Here is a 14,982-nt window from a genome sequence, read left to right as displayed (position 1 = left end):
GGTCCCTATCCTATTTGGAAGTTTCTGTGGGCTGTGCTGGAATTAGTCCGAAAATCAGACTATTTCGGATTTTTGGGAAAAAGCCGAAAAAAATTTGAGTGATTCGAGAAAAAAATTGTATGTTCAATTTTATTGAGTTTGTCCCCAATCCGATTATATTGTGCTTTCTTAATGATAATAAATAAGGTCCAATCGGGCATTCTAGTTTGGTCAGACTTTTTTATTTAAATACCCAGAAAATGGATTTTGAAAAATATGCCCGCGTATAGTGATATCCCACCAACATGTTCTGCACTTTTCTGATGAATGCTGATAATACAATAAAATCACAGCTTTGCATAGTTTAAAAACCTTAACATTAAATAAAATGTCCATAATATAATGAAGGAAACTGTGTAATATTACAAATTAAAACATAGATACACCTATGAATGATAAAAGTCCCCAAACCACACTTTTTTGCATCAGTGTTTGACTTCTACTTAAAGGAAAACTATACCCCCAAAATGAACACTTAAGCAACAGATAGTTCATATCATATTAAGTGGCATATTAAAGAATCTTATCAAACTGGAATATATATTTAAGTAAATATTGCCCTTTTACATCTCTTGCCTTGAGCCACCATTTCGTGATGGTCTCTGTGCTGCCTCAGAGATCACCTGACCAGAAATACTTCAACTCTAACTGTAACAGGAAGAAGTGTGGAAGCAAAAGACACAACTCTGTCTGTTAATTGGCTCATGTGACCTAACATGTATGGTTTGTTGGTATGTTTGTGAGTACAGTGAATCCTACGATCCCAGGGGGCGGCCCTTATTTTTTAAAATGGCAATTTTCTATTTATGATTACCCAATGGCACATACTACTAGAAAAGTATATTATTATGAAAATGCTTTATTTACATGAAGCAGGATTTTACATATGAGCTGTTTTATGCAATATCTTTTTATAGAGACCTACATTGTTTGGGGGGTATAGTTTTCCTTTAATCGAATAGAAGTGAATAACTAGCTGCACAAATTATTTCATAGCACTACTATGGCAACAATGTTTGCTAATGCCTTACAAGGTATTATGGAACATAATTCTTATCTTTGTCAGTTTTACTTACCATTAACATTATTTGATGGCAATATTATAGACATTTTTGGTCTAGTGGTTTTATTTCTGTTGGTGGCTGGTAGCAAAAGATGATCCTGTAAAAGAAACACAGTAAGGTTAGAAAATGCATCAGAAGAATAAAGGCTTAAAATAATGAACAAAATATAAATTAGAAATGCTAAGTAAGTTGATTCTGTGAATTTTGGTGTGGACAATATTTACATATTCAATATATTAACATTTGTGTTCGCAACATTCCCATCTCTTACATACAGTCACCTCCTTTTACCGTCTCTTTGTGTGCTGGAAGTACTGAAACAATCATATTCTGCAGCTACACAAAGAAAATTAGTGGTCTTCTCTGTTGTTGGTGCTCCTTCTATCCCCTTTACCATGTAACATATTCATGGAATGAGTTGAATACATGATATTTTAATATATATTTTCTAACACAATCAAAATTTTATATTATATATATATATATATATATATATATATATATATATATATATATATATATATATATATATATATATATATATATATATATATATAAAATAACAGTATAAAGGTACAAACAGTTCCAAATGACACTGCAGATACATTCACTCATGAATACGGTCACTTGTTGTTTGCAAATTAGATTTCCAGTGCCTTCAGCTGTAATAAGCGAGCGGGAAGGGGTAGAAATATTTCCAAGCAGCAGGTGGCCCTTACATTTGCCAAGCATTGCACTCCCATAGACTTTTAGTTTAAGCAGAAGCCTCCATGATGACAACCCTGGCAAAAACACTGGAAAAACCCTTAGAAGGGGGACAAAATAAAAACAAGAATGCTCCAGGCTTTTTCTTTTATTAACAAGCTCTCTGTGAGGAGTCAACATAAGGTCATGAGATGTAGTCAAAGAAAAGAAACACTACATGTTAACATTTTCCTAAATAAAGTCTCAGTCATTGGAACACAGAAAACAGTTTACGTTATTGTTATAACTCGTTTTAGCTTTTGAGTTGCTAAGTGAACCTTAACACTAGATAAGGAAATAAAAAAAGGCACCAACATTTTGGCTAGTCGTATAAGCTATGTAATTTGGAAGGGTTTTTTTACACTGTGATATATTAACCAATTAAGGTTGTTAGCAGAATTTAAACTACATATACAATACATTTATAGCTGCCCCAGGGCCCTGGAGTCGGTACATAAATGTTTTGACCGACCGACTCCTTTGTTTTGAAAGGACCAGTAACATCAAAAACTGAAAGCATAATACAGGTAGTTAAAATATAATGTACCGCTGCTCTGCACTAGTAAAAGTGATGACTGTTTCAAAAAGATTACTATAGTTTATATAAACAAGCTGCTGTTTAGCCATGGGGCAGCCATTCAAACTGGAAAAAGGAAAAAGCACAGGTTACATAGCAGATGACAGATAAAACACCATTGTATTGGACAGAGCTTACCTATTATGTGCTATGTAACCCGTGCCTTTTCTCCCAGCTTGAATATCTGCCCCTATGGCTACACATCAGCTTGTTTATATAAACTATAGTGTTATTTCAGAAGCAAACACACAGATATTGTAGTATAATACACAAAAGCCATGAATATCCTGTAAATTATATCCTTATAAACGGTGAGTAGTGGTCATCAGTTATAAACGGTGAGTAGTGATGTCATTTCTGTCACATGACTCACTAAAATTTGTGTATTATAATAAATAAAGTACCCCCAGTTGTAAAATATGAGGATATTAGAAGTTACTTTGGAGTTCCATGACCTGTATAAAAACACTCGGCCTTCGGCCTCGTGTTTTTATATGGTCATGAAACTCCTCGGTAACTAATAATATCCTTATATTTTACAAGAGGGGGTACTTTATTCACTATATTATTATAGTATTATAGTGCACGTTGACTGTATATTATATGTTAATTACTTTAAACTGCTTTAATTTTTAGATGTTACTGTTCCTTTAATACCCTAATGTATTTTCTATATTGATTGAAAGTTGTGAAGTACACAACATAAAAAGGTACTGCCAAAGCTCAAAAATATAAACTACATTGTTTGGTAATTCTAAACCAAAATCAAACTACATAAACCAAAAACAATTGGTAAAGCTAAAACAATTGAACATGGCTTATATACTGTAGCTACAGAACAGCTGTTAAATACAATCCAAAATTAACTAAACTATTGTTTTTAGAAACAGAATGGCTTCTGCCATATCCTCTTTATAGAAGCTCTTAAATCTGACTTGATTTCAGTGCTTGTATTTAAAGTTATTAGGAGATGGAACATTTTTGGCGACTCCGAATCCAGATGCCCAAAATTTGCTTATTCATATTCTAAAGCAAGTCATTCAGTAAAATCTGTAAAATGGCCACCATATGGTTACTGTTATTTTAAATATATGTTATTTAGCCTTATATTTTTCCCATCTTTTTTTTTTTTTTTAATTTCTCGTTTTTCTTTTCTTTATTCTTACATTACTATGTTATTATTGATGACAGGATACCGCAACAAGCAGAAAACCCATATTATGTATGTAAAGTAATGAAAATCAATAAAACATGTCAGTTTAAAAAACAAAATGTGTAAAATGTTAGAGTGATCCAGCAAGTGGCTAAGTTGTTTTATGATTTACTATATATAATTATCAAAAATAAACAAATGGGGTCATTTACTGTAACAAAACAACAATTCTAGGAAAAACAAAGAAACAGTCTAGACTGTGTCTTTGATTGGGATGTTAGTATCCCTTTTTTTTGTGAAAAAAATGTAATTTCAGAATGTATTGCACTAAAAACCTGGTTATGGATTTACCTTGTTTTCATGACTGTTGGCAATCTGATTTACTTTAACAGAGACTACTTCTATTACATAATAAAGTGAAAACAGCTGCATATTAAATTTTAACATTTATGGAAAGAAATAAAATCATCAAAGCCAAGAAAGAACTGGCAAAGTTGTACATACAAATAATGCAGCAATCTGAATTAATAGAAAATAAGCAAATACAGTTAGCTCCATATTTGGACAGACAACTTTTTTCTAATTTTGGTTCTGTACATTACCACAATGAATTTTAAATGAAACAACTTAATTTCAGGGGCTCAAAACTAATTGGACAAATTAAAAAACTGAAAATAAAATGTTCATTTCTAATACTTGGTTGAAAACCCTTTGCTGGCAATGACAGCCTGATGTCTTGAACTCATGGACATCACCAGATTCTGGGTTTCCTCCTTTTTCCTCCTTTTCAATACAGTTATAGTCAAAAATGTAATGTATAAAGGCTGGAGTGACTGGATGTCTATCATACTATCCAGAACACTACTTCCTGCTTTTCAGCTCTCTAACTCGGAGTTATTCAGCAACTTTAAGGGGGGCCACATGGGACATAACTGTTCAGTGAGTTTACAACTGATCCTCTGCATTTATTTACAAATTTGAAAATAAAATACACACAGGACTTTACCAATGCAAAACAAAAAGGGGGTATTTTATTTTATGAGAGGTATTTGAAAGGGATTTGTCTGGACCCGTGTGAATTAGTTTTCCATTCTCTACTGAATAGAAAATTTGCTAATTGATACATATGCCCGTCTGACATAAATCTTCTGTTGCAAGACAAGACTTGCGTGTCACAGTTCTTTTCTCTCCTGCTAGTTTCCCAGTGATGTGAAAACTAATCAACTGCCTTTTAAATCAGTACCAGCTGTGGCAGCTGACTTTAGTTATTCCGACATCCCATCTTTATGAGAATAGCATTCACATAAATTGTCTCTGATTTGCAAATAAAGAAACATAGTCTTCCTCTTATTGTATGAAGGCTACGGCAAGCAAGTATGGCATTGCCAAGGGGCATTGTCCACCAAGAACAAAAAGGCAAAAGGGCTTGTTATTATTACGTGTGAACAATGGCCTGGGGTTCAGATCTGAGTACAGGTATGGAATGTCTAGTTCAGAAACCCGCTATCCAGAAAGCTATATATTACCAGAAACGTATCTCCCATAGAGGCAACATTTAAAAAATGACTTCCCTTGCACTTTGAAGGTAACGAATCCCAATAATCCTATTGGACTCCTAAAATGTTTAAATGATTAAACAAGAACCAAATTACTGAAAGATCCCTTGTCCCAAGCATAACAAATCCTAGACCTGTACTGAAGATCAATGTACATTGTACCAGTTTTTGCAATAGTCTCAGAGAGCTGCTTCTAACTAAACACTGAAAAAGGAAAATCCCTGAAATGTGTGTTTCATGGAGCCATTGAGGCTGAGTTGAGCAATTACACATTTATATACTGTAATTATATTTACACTTTTAAACCCTGAAATAAAACTTCAAACAGAACAGCTGGCCCATAGCTCATATACACACACGCAAAAGCATGCAATCTTATGGGCTAGTTATGTCAGGTCCTAAATGGATGTGATGTAGTGTTTTAATGCTCAAGAAGTAGCTTCAAAACAACTTGAAGGTATGCCATTAATAAGATGCCCGACAATTGGTCTGCAAATGGTCTCCCAAAATGTTAAGTGAGGACACACAACGTGATGTTTTTTTTTTGTAGTATTATTAGAGATCACTGCTGACCACCAATGTCAGCATCTGATTTACACAGTCCTGATTTTCATAATTTACTTTACTATCTGAGCAGGCAATAAAATCTTATGTAATATGGCCCTGGTGCAATCAACACAGCACTCATTATTCAAAGCAATTTACAATGCCTGCTTATGAGCAAGAGGTGAAGCTGCCTAGTTCACTCTCACTTGTAGGCAAGCATCAGAGCAAAAACGATAAGCAAAGGTTGATGGTTGAGTGCAGCTTATGGTTCTAAACTTTAAAGCTGGTTTGTAAATATTCTACTACCATTTAATACAACTTGTCAGTCAGATAAGGACCTGCCAACACACAGCATAATAATGATGGGAAATGGCATGATCAAGTACTACTGATATCATCCCCATGTATTGCTCCCTTATCAGCCCAAGGCATGAGGATTTGTAGTTCAACAATTGAAGTTCTGGACTTTTGGAGACCTAAACAGTATTCCTATATTTAGGGAACAGAATAAGAGAGGAAATAAAAAATACTTTGGTCACTTTTCTTATTCCTAAATCACTGGCTGTGAAGGAGAAAATAGAAAGCATGTATTTTTACAAGGTGCATTAACTGCATTCAAAGAAATAAAGCATTTTAGAGAAATATTTCCAGCTTATCCTTCCATTAGTTAATGGTCCAGTAACACCAAAAAGAAAATGATGTCTTGACCTGAGATAGCATTTGATTCTATTCAGCACATGAAAAAATAATATTTTTTTTAAAGCAGAAGCCATCCTTTTTATTGCAATATGCTTGCCACCAGCCATATTAACTGTTTTATAAGCAGAGCTCCACATGGTCTAATGTGCTCATCACATCTCAAGGATCATTTACCACAAGTCCAGTGATCAAAATGTAAATGCAACAGTACCCAATGCAGCATTTTCACAGAATTTTAGCATTGTTGTGGCTGCCGAGGGAGTTGCAGCTGATACAATTGAGGATAATGCACCAAAATAAATGCAATGAACTCAAACTGGATTTGTTCTGATAGATTTCTGTCCAGTTGCAGTCATTTCTGGTGTATTTGGAGAGTGATGCATGCACCAGATCCTTTAGATGCAAGGGTGTTACATCAATTAAAGACGGGCACTTTAGTGGCAGACTCACTAAGCGAATAATTTGCGCTAGTGTCCACATCGCCAGGTGTAGATTCGCCAGGACAACGCTAATTCACTAAAATCCGAAGTTGTGTCCAGGGCGCCAAACGCTGGTGAAGCTGCGTTAGCGTTACTGCGGCAAGCAAAGTAAAGTTGCCCTAGCGTTGCCTAATTTGCATACGGCTGGAAGTTGAATGGACGTATAGGTTGCAGCCAATACATTATATGACACAAGCCTGGGAAACCTTAATAAAATTTGTTATAATGCCCTACACATGATCCCAGTGTATAGTTTTATAGTTTTTATGTTAGGAAAAGTAGGGGGAAAGGCGGGTACCCCAGAAAAAATTTATGATCTTTTGCAGCCTATCACCCTGAAAACTCCCCAACTATTTTTTGAGGAAGTCCTATCTACTCTATTGCACTTCGCCTGGTCTGAGGTGTTGAAGGAAAGACTGGCGCAAGAGGTAACGTTCAGTAAAATCCACATCTTATTGACTTTTTCTGACTCATTTGTGACTAAGATGCCGTGTTGAGTTCTGGAATTAGGACAGAGAAAGAAAAAAAGAAGTAATTTTAGTTAAAGAAGCTGCTAAAAACAAGACAAAGGCTGATTTATATAGCACTATATGACAAGGAAAATGTTTGCAGCTGTTACTTTAGAAGTTCCTTTAAAACATCTAAAGTAGAAAGACAGGTAAAAAGGCATCTACAAGTCTCTCTTTACACAGCAGCTAACCAAGTTAAGCACAATCTCTCTTTCAATCCATGAATTTAAATATTTTTTCTATATTCCTCTATGGTAAATCTCATACAAGAATAATTAATTCGGGTTATCTACCAGACTGTTCAGTTCACACAACAGAATATCACCTAATAAACAGATGAAACCACAACCAGTACAGATATATTCTATAATTAATAAACAAGGGCCAAATGAATATCTTTCTTTTCAGAGAAGTGCCCGTTTCTTTCCAAAACATCTATTAAACTTTGCTCACAGGCTCCAGTAAAGCTGGCACATAATTCTCTATCTGTCATAGAGCACAATTGGCAAAAACACAATGTGTGAAATGCTTTTGTGATTTCTCCCAACTGGTTTAAGAAATACAAAAATGTACTGTGAGCAAGGACAGGGCTAGAGAATTTTGTACTTTTGTCTGAAGGTGAACCTCTCATGCCAGTACAAACATTTTTCTAATTATGTAGTTATTTTTTAATGAAGCAAGCAATTACCAAGATATCTAGCTCTGCAGCTCCTCTCTGCCAATCTTGTACATATCTCTGAATCACCCCCAGCTGGGGGTCGCCAGCCCCTGTTGGCAACAGAAGAGTCTGCCCACAGTATGATGAATTAGAAAATTTGGCGATTCAGTGTTATTACTCATACCACTGATCACCAATATGCAAATTAACCAGAGAATACGCATATAATAATGCTTCAGGTTGCTTCAGATTTTTCAGAAAGCTACAAGGGCTGTAGGTTTGTTCAGTAGCAGCAAAGAGGAGCGCTGCAGGGCTAAATATCTTGTTAATGCTTCATTTATAAAAAAAAAAAAAAACATAATTTAGAAAAATATTTATAATTCCAATGGCTGTTCACTTTTGGACTTTTGTCTGAAGATGATCAAATTGAAACCTTTCAGATATTGCTGTATGAGATCAACTTACTTACCTTGATGGACTCATTTTCAAAGTAGTTGTTTTGCAACTAAGGGGAAACACACACATTGCTAAAAAAAAAAAAAAAAAAAAAAAATCTTTACAGCCATTGGCCGTCCTGTCATTTGGAACATTTTTTAATAACCAGCACAAAGCAGGAGTCAATAACAGACAGTACTCTGTGTACCTGGGATTAATATTTGGTAAAGCAACAGAAAATGCTCACTGTTTCCATAAACATTGCCATTGGCATCAATCCCCTGCCTACATATAATGTTAAACCATTACTATTACTGCAAACAGACTAAAGGTCAAAAGAATAAATATTCTACATACGTAAACTTATTCAGGGCATTTATCTAACAGTTTTAGGGTTACCATTAATCTGTGTTTGAGAAAACAAATAGTCTTACGTTGAGAATGCGAAGAATCCAGAAATCTCCTTGTGTTTATCAACAGAGGCAAAACATTTATGGTTAAGTATAAAAGTCTTGCCATGACATCATAGATTTACTGTGGATAGCACACAGTGATGAACATAGGACCATGTTTTAAATATTTTATGTAAAGCCTATGGCCATGCATAAAAAAGGAGGTATCAAAAGGTATATGAGAACTAAAGACTAAATCTCAAACGCAAATTAAATAGGAAAGCCATGCATTATGTTTTTGGCTTCTCTACCAGATGAAGGCCAGCACAACCCTTTAGCAGTCAAGATCTATGCCCTCCGGAGATGTCCCCCAGTAGCTCCCCAATCTCCCTAAAACACACTTATATACAATATAAAATGTATGATAAAAGGATGTTTACATAATGGCAACAAAGAAAGCAGTACATTCTGCATTAGAATTTATAAACAAACAGCAACAGCTCAATTGATGGTTTCTAAGGGGCCCCTAAGCTTAGCTTCTCAACAGCAGGCCAGCACACAACTTAGACAAAGAAGAGAAACAGTTGTCTGCAAATTTGAAGGCATGTATACTTATTGCCAAAGGGCTGTTGAACCTCTGGTCTGGTAATTGCAGTACACAAACTACAGTATTTCTAACCATCATTTTTAAGCGATCCTTTGACTTGATTGAGAAATGAAACTTAGGCTGTGAACTTGCTATTGCTAAATGAAATTAGAGGTAACCGCACACCTTACATACCCTGGTTTCTTCCCTTGGTGCCCACTGGCACACAAGCGTTGGTTCAGCAGGGCAAGTCCTTGCAATTTTATTAATGCTATGTGCAATGTTTCGGGGTTTTGTGCAATGTTTCCGGGGAAACCCCGAAATGTTTCACATTTCATTAATAAAATTGCAAGGGCTTGCCCTGCTGAACCAATGCTTGTGTGCCAATGAAATCTCTTCTCAACTTGCTATTGCTCACAGGGGAGCTGTGTTAGTGGCCATTGTGATCTATTTTTTATATGCAAGTCTGTAGCTCTTAAAGGAGAATTCAACCTGTAATTAAAAAAAACCCTCTCCTTACCCTGGGTAAACCCCTCTCCCTGCTCCCCCGGGGCAAATGGCCCTAATTTTTTAATCACCCCTCCATGCACATTCTGGCTCGGAGTTCACAGCAGCCATGTTCTTCTTTTCCGGTAATTTTCGTGTCTTGACGGCATTTTCGGCGCATGCGCAGTTGGAGTAAATTTCCATTCCCGAACATGAAAATTTCGAATATTTTTAGGAATTTTTCGTGACTTTTGGCGCATGCACAGTGGTTAGGGACCGGAAATTGACTCCAACTGTGCATGCGCCGAAACTTCCAAAAAGCCAGAAGAAAGAAGTTGGCGCTCGTGAACTCCGAGGCCAGAATCTGCACGGAGGGTTGAACAAAAAATTAGGGGCATTTGCCCGGGGGGGGGGGGGTCTACCCAGGGTAGGGGGAAGGGTTTTTTTTTATTACAGGTTGAATTCTCCTTTAAGGGACTAAAATCAAATGCCAGCCTGTGTATGGACAGCTTAGAGAGTTTACAGTATGTGCCCCTACAAAGTAAGACTTTGATTACATTTGAAGAAATTCATGCTTTTAAAGTACAGTCTCCAAAAATGCAGTAAGCTCCCCCATACATTTTCCTTCTTTGGAAGCAGGCTCTAAACATATGCACAAGTTATCTGCTTTTTAGCTATATTATATAATGAAATCTCTCAACTTTCCAGAAACTCCATCTGAGCCCTGTGTCCAGTGGTGCTGCTGACAGGAGACAAGTTGAGAAACTCTCCTCAGGTGGCAGCAGCCTGTTAGTTACCAGGGGAGGCCAAAAAGCCGCTACTGGTAACTTTGGGAGCCAAAATTCAGATTTTCAATTCAGAGTGCAATTGCGCTCTCTGCACTAGTGATGCAGTGCCCTATGATACCGCTCCAGCACTCGAAATGGTATGCACCAGGTGCAGGGCAGCATCAGAAAGGCTGCCTGAGGGCGGCAAAAAGCCCCAAAGCGCCCCTGCCTGTGTCGCAATATCATAATCGTTATATGTGGTACAACTAAGTGTGCAGACTGTGCCATCAATGAGGCGCTTTAGTAGCACATACCAGAAACTGAAAATCAAGGACCTAAATTAAGGGTAAATAAAGTTTAGTGAGTGAACTGAGTGTGGTTTTTGTTCTGTCCTGTATTTGTATGAATAAATGTATGTAGTACTTGTACAGGAATGGAACCTGGGGCTTTCTGGACTATTTTTCCTCCAATAAGGAGTAATTGTATCTTGGTTTGGATATTGTAGATTGTACTATGGTACTTTTTTACTATTACAGATAGAAAGGAAATTATTTTTAAAAATGTGAAATATTTGGAAGTGCAAAGTGTTAAGAGATGGGAGGAAGGGGTTCATCAGGTTTAAAAGTTTTGTGGGAGGTAATTTACAGGAAAAACGGTTAAGTTAAAAGCGCAGAAGGTATACACAGTTGTATTCAGAATAATAGCAGTGTATTAAGTGACTAAAGTAGATGTAGTAGATTTAGATTTAAGGTATGAAGATCCACAGAAAGAATCCACAGGTATGATGATTACAGAAATATCTGTTATCCGGAAAACCCCAGGTTTCGAGCATTCTGGATAATGTCCCATATCTGTCCCAACATTTAATTTCAACAACCATTAAAAGTCTTGTTATTTTTTGTCATTGAACAGTTTCCGATTTACATTTACAAAGTTTAACTTCACCATTACTGTGCTTCAGCCAACCCTCCTTATCTTTTTTTATTTGTATTGTTAAATCAGCAATATTCCAAGGAGCAGTGCGGTAAGGGCAGTGGCCAACAGGGAGATTTGTCAACCATGATTATTTATGCACAACTGCGGGATGACAAATATCCATCGCTGGTTTTACCAGCAGCGATTACAATTATTTTCAATGGAGAGGCATTTTCGGCAGGTTTGTCCCCTGCAGTTGTGCATTTCTATCGCAGACGACAAATGGCCTAGTCAGCCACTGCCCTAAATGTTAACAGACAAATAGCTCAGCAACTATTTCCCAACCAGAACTCTGACATGACATGAAATATGGAATTTGACTTTGGGTTGACTTATCACTTTGGAACAACTTTGGACTTTTTCCAATTACTTTCTATTTTCTATTTGTGATAGTTTTTCTAATATTGAAGTGTAACATTTTATTTCTCACCATCTAAAGCAGGTCTGGGTGGGGGGCGGGTCCCCCACTTTTTAACTTATTTAAATCAATACATTTAGTTGATACATTTGTTCTCTTTGTCCCTGCTGAGTAGATTCCCTAAATTTCATTATAGGCAGCTGTTAGAATTGATACAATAGTTGCTAATATTCAACAGATACTGCTGAGAAATGTATCAACTAAAAGCTAATATTAACAGTTCAGATGCGCCTGGAACATTGAGCTGCCAGACTGAAACACTAGAGACAGGAATATTAAACTTTAAACTTACATTTTGGGAAAACAGAAAAAAATAAAAGATGGAAAGCAATTAAAAAAAAAAGTATTTGTTTATGGTGAACAATCTGAAAAAAAGTGTTTGAAAGGTGAACAACCTCTTTAACACAACAGATTCAACGTTCTGTAGCACTTATGGAGTTAATGCAGTTGAGTTTCAAGTAATGAGAGAGTGACAAACTCCCTTTTTTCATCAGATTTGGAATATATTTATGGCAACTGGGTGTGTGGCAATTCACAAATATACAAAACAAAAACAACTGTACACAGAATTTTGTCGAAGTATGGGAATCACACGCTGTAGGCAGAATAACTGCATTTAAGATTTATTAAATTTCCACACAACATGTTTCGGGCACCAAGGCCCTTTATCACACTTGATAAAGGGCCTTGGTGCCCGAAACATGTTGTGTGGAAATTTAATAAATCTTAAATGCAGTTATTCTGCCTACAGCGTGTGATTCCCATACTTCGACAAAACTGTGATTTATAAGAGGAGGCCAGGGACAGAGCTTCCAGGGAAACACATAGTCTGGCTATACTAAAAGTGCGGCTAATGAGTGTAAACCTCCTATAGAGACAACTGTACACAGAATAGCAGTGCTTTGTTGTGAGTACTTAACTGTTAATTCAGGTGACACCTGCACATTCATTATAAGTTATAACTAAAACATGTTGCTGCTACAAGAAAGCACATATTGTACCATTTGATCACAGTGTGCTTACATGCCTTCAGAAAAGAAAACATAATATAATGCCCACTTAAATGCTTCTTTATGTTTTGATTAAGAATGATCCTATTTTTTGACATTTTAATAAGTTGTGACTTACATTACAGAGCCATTTGCTGGAATCTGTCACTTGCAGAGCAGAAAATCCTGTTTCACAAGAAAAAAATGTCGGTGCTTCCTGTTTATTTTTAGTATGTCAGTGATTTGATAGATGCAGTGATGCCAGGGCTAGCTCTCACTAACTTCATACTACCGTAATGAAAACACATTTACATTTCATGTCAAAGAACTGTGCAGCTAGCAGCGGAGTTAAAAGAATGTTTCCTTTAAATATTTAGTGATCTACAATAAACATATATAATACACAAAAGCCATGAATATCCTGTAAATTATATCCTTATAAACGGTGAGTAGTGATGTCATCAGTTATAAACGGTGAGTAGTGATGTCATTTCTGTCACATGACTCACTAAAATTTGTGTATTATAATAAATAAAGTACCCCCAGTTGTAAAATATGAGGATATTAGAAGTTACCTCGGAGTTCCATGACCTGTATAAAAACACTCGGCCTTCGGCCTCGTGTTTTTATATGGTCATGAAACTCCTTGGTAACTAATAATATCCTTATATTTTACAAGAGGGGGTACTTTATTCACTATATAATACACAAAAGCCATGAATATCCTGTAAATTATATCCTTATAAACGGTGAGTTCTGATTTCATCAGTTATAAACGGTGAGTTCTGATGTCATTTCTGTCACATGACTCACCGAAACTTGTGTATTATAATAAATAAAGTACCCCCAGTTGCAAAATATGAGGATATTAGAAGTTACCTCGGAGTTCCATGACCTCTATAAAAACACTCGGCCTTCGGCCTCGTGTTTTTATATGGTCATGAAACTCCTCAGTAACTTATAATATCCTTATATTTTACAAAAGGGGGTACTTTATTCACTATATAATATAATTTGCTCTACATAGAACCAAAAAACAAGCCCAGCAGCCCATCATCATACATTTTATATATGTAGTGCCAGCAAGTTACACTGCACTTTACATTCATTTATAACACATAGGGGTCTTACAGACAAGGGCCCTGCTCTAACGGGACCATCAGACTAGATCAGGCCTTTCCAAACAATTAGATAATATATATCCTGCTTAACCATGAATACTTTGTATGGTTCACCTTTACATTCAATTTTAGTATGTTATAAAACGGCTAATTCTAAGCAAATTTTCAATTTGCCTTCATTTTTCCTTTTTTATAGTTTTTGAATTATTTGCCTTCTTCTTCTTCTGATCCTTTCCAGCTTTCAAATGGGGGTGACTGACCCCATCTAAAATCAAATGTTCTGTATGGCTACAAGTTTATTGTTATTGCTACTTTATATTACTCATCTTTCTATTGAGATTATCTCTTAATTATAGTCCAGTCTCTTATTCAAATCAATTGATGGTTGCTAGGGTAATTTGGACCCTAGCGGCCAATTTGCTGAAATTGCAAACTTGAAGAGCTGCTGAATGAAAAGCCAAATAACTCACAATTGCAAATTGTCTCAGAATATAATATTAAAAGTTAATTTAAAGGTGAACAACCCCTTTAAGCAAAACATGTCTCTGATTCTGGGATTTCTGCATTATTGTTAACAGCCTATAAATGCCTCATTAGACAGCTGTTGTATGTGCAGCCTTGGTTCACAGAAACACCTATTTAAATTTGGTGTGCCATAACTTCAAAGTTCCATATATCTTAACTACCTATTATATAGATATTTATTGCTAGTGGATTCTGCACAGAATTTTATTTGTACACAGCCACGTGGCAAGAGAGACAGTAGGAAGGACATGCCTGCCCCAAAGA

The 14,982-nt window shown here is 36.1% G+C and overlaps 1 protein-coding gene across 8 annotated transcripts in view; it reads right to left on the bottom strand.

The window, feature by feature from the left end:
- atf6.S (activating transcription factor 6 S homeolog) overlaps window positions 1-14,982 on the bottom strand; it is a 63,336-nt gene that overhangs the window by 14,655 nt on the left and 33,699 nt on the right. For all 8 annotated transcript variants that reach the window (XM_018259706.2, XM_018259711.2, XM_018259705.2 and 5 more), the window contains 1 exon segment: window positions 1,116-1,200. In XM_018259706.2, coding sequence (XP_018115195.1) covers window positions 1,116-1,200 — 85 coding nt within the window.

The sequence above is a fragment of the Xenopus laevis genome, chromosome 4S, assembly GCF_017654675.1.
Source record: "Xenopus laevis strain J_2021 chromosome 4S, Xenopus_laevis_v10.1, whole genome shotgun sequence".
Lineage (NCBI taxonomy): Eukaryota > Metazoa > Chordata > Amphibia > Anura > Pipidae > Xenopus > Xenopus laevis.
This window is presented reverse-complemented; position numbering and strand designations above follow the sequence as displayed.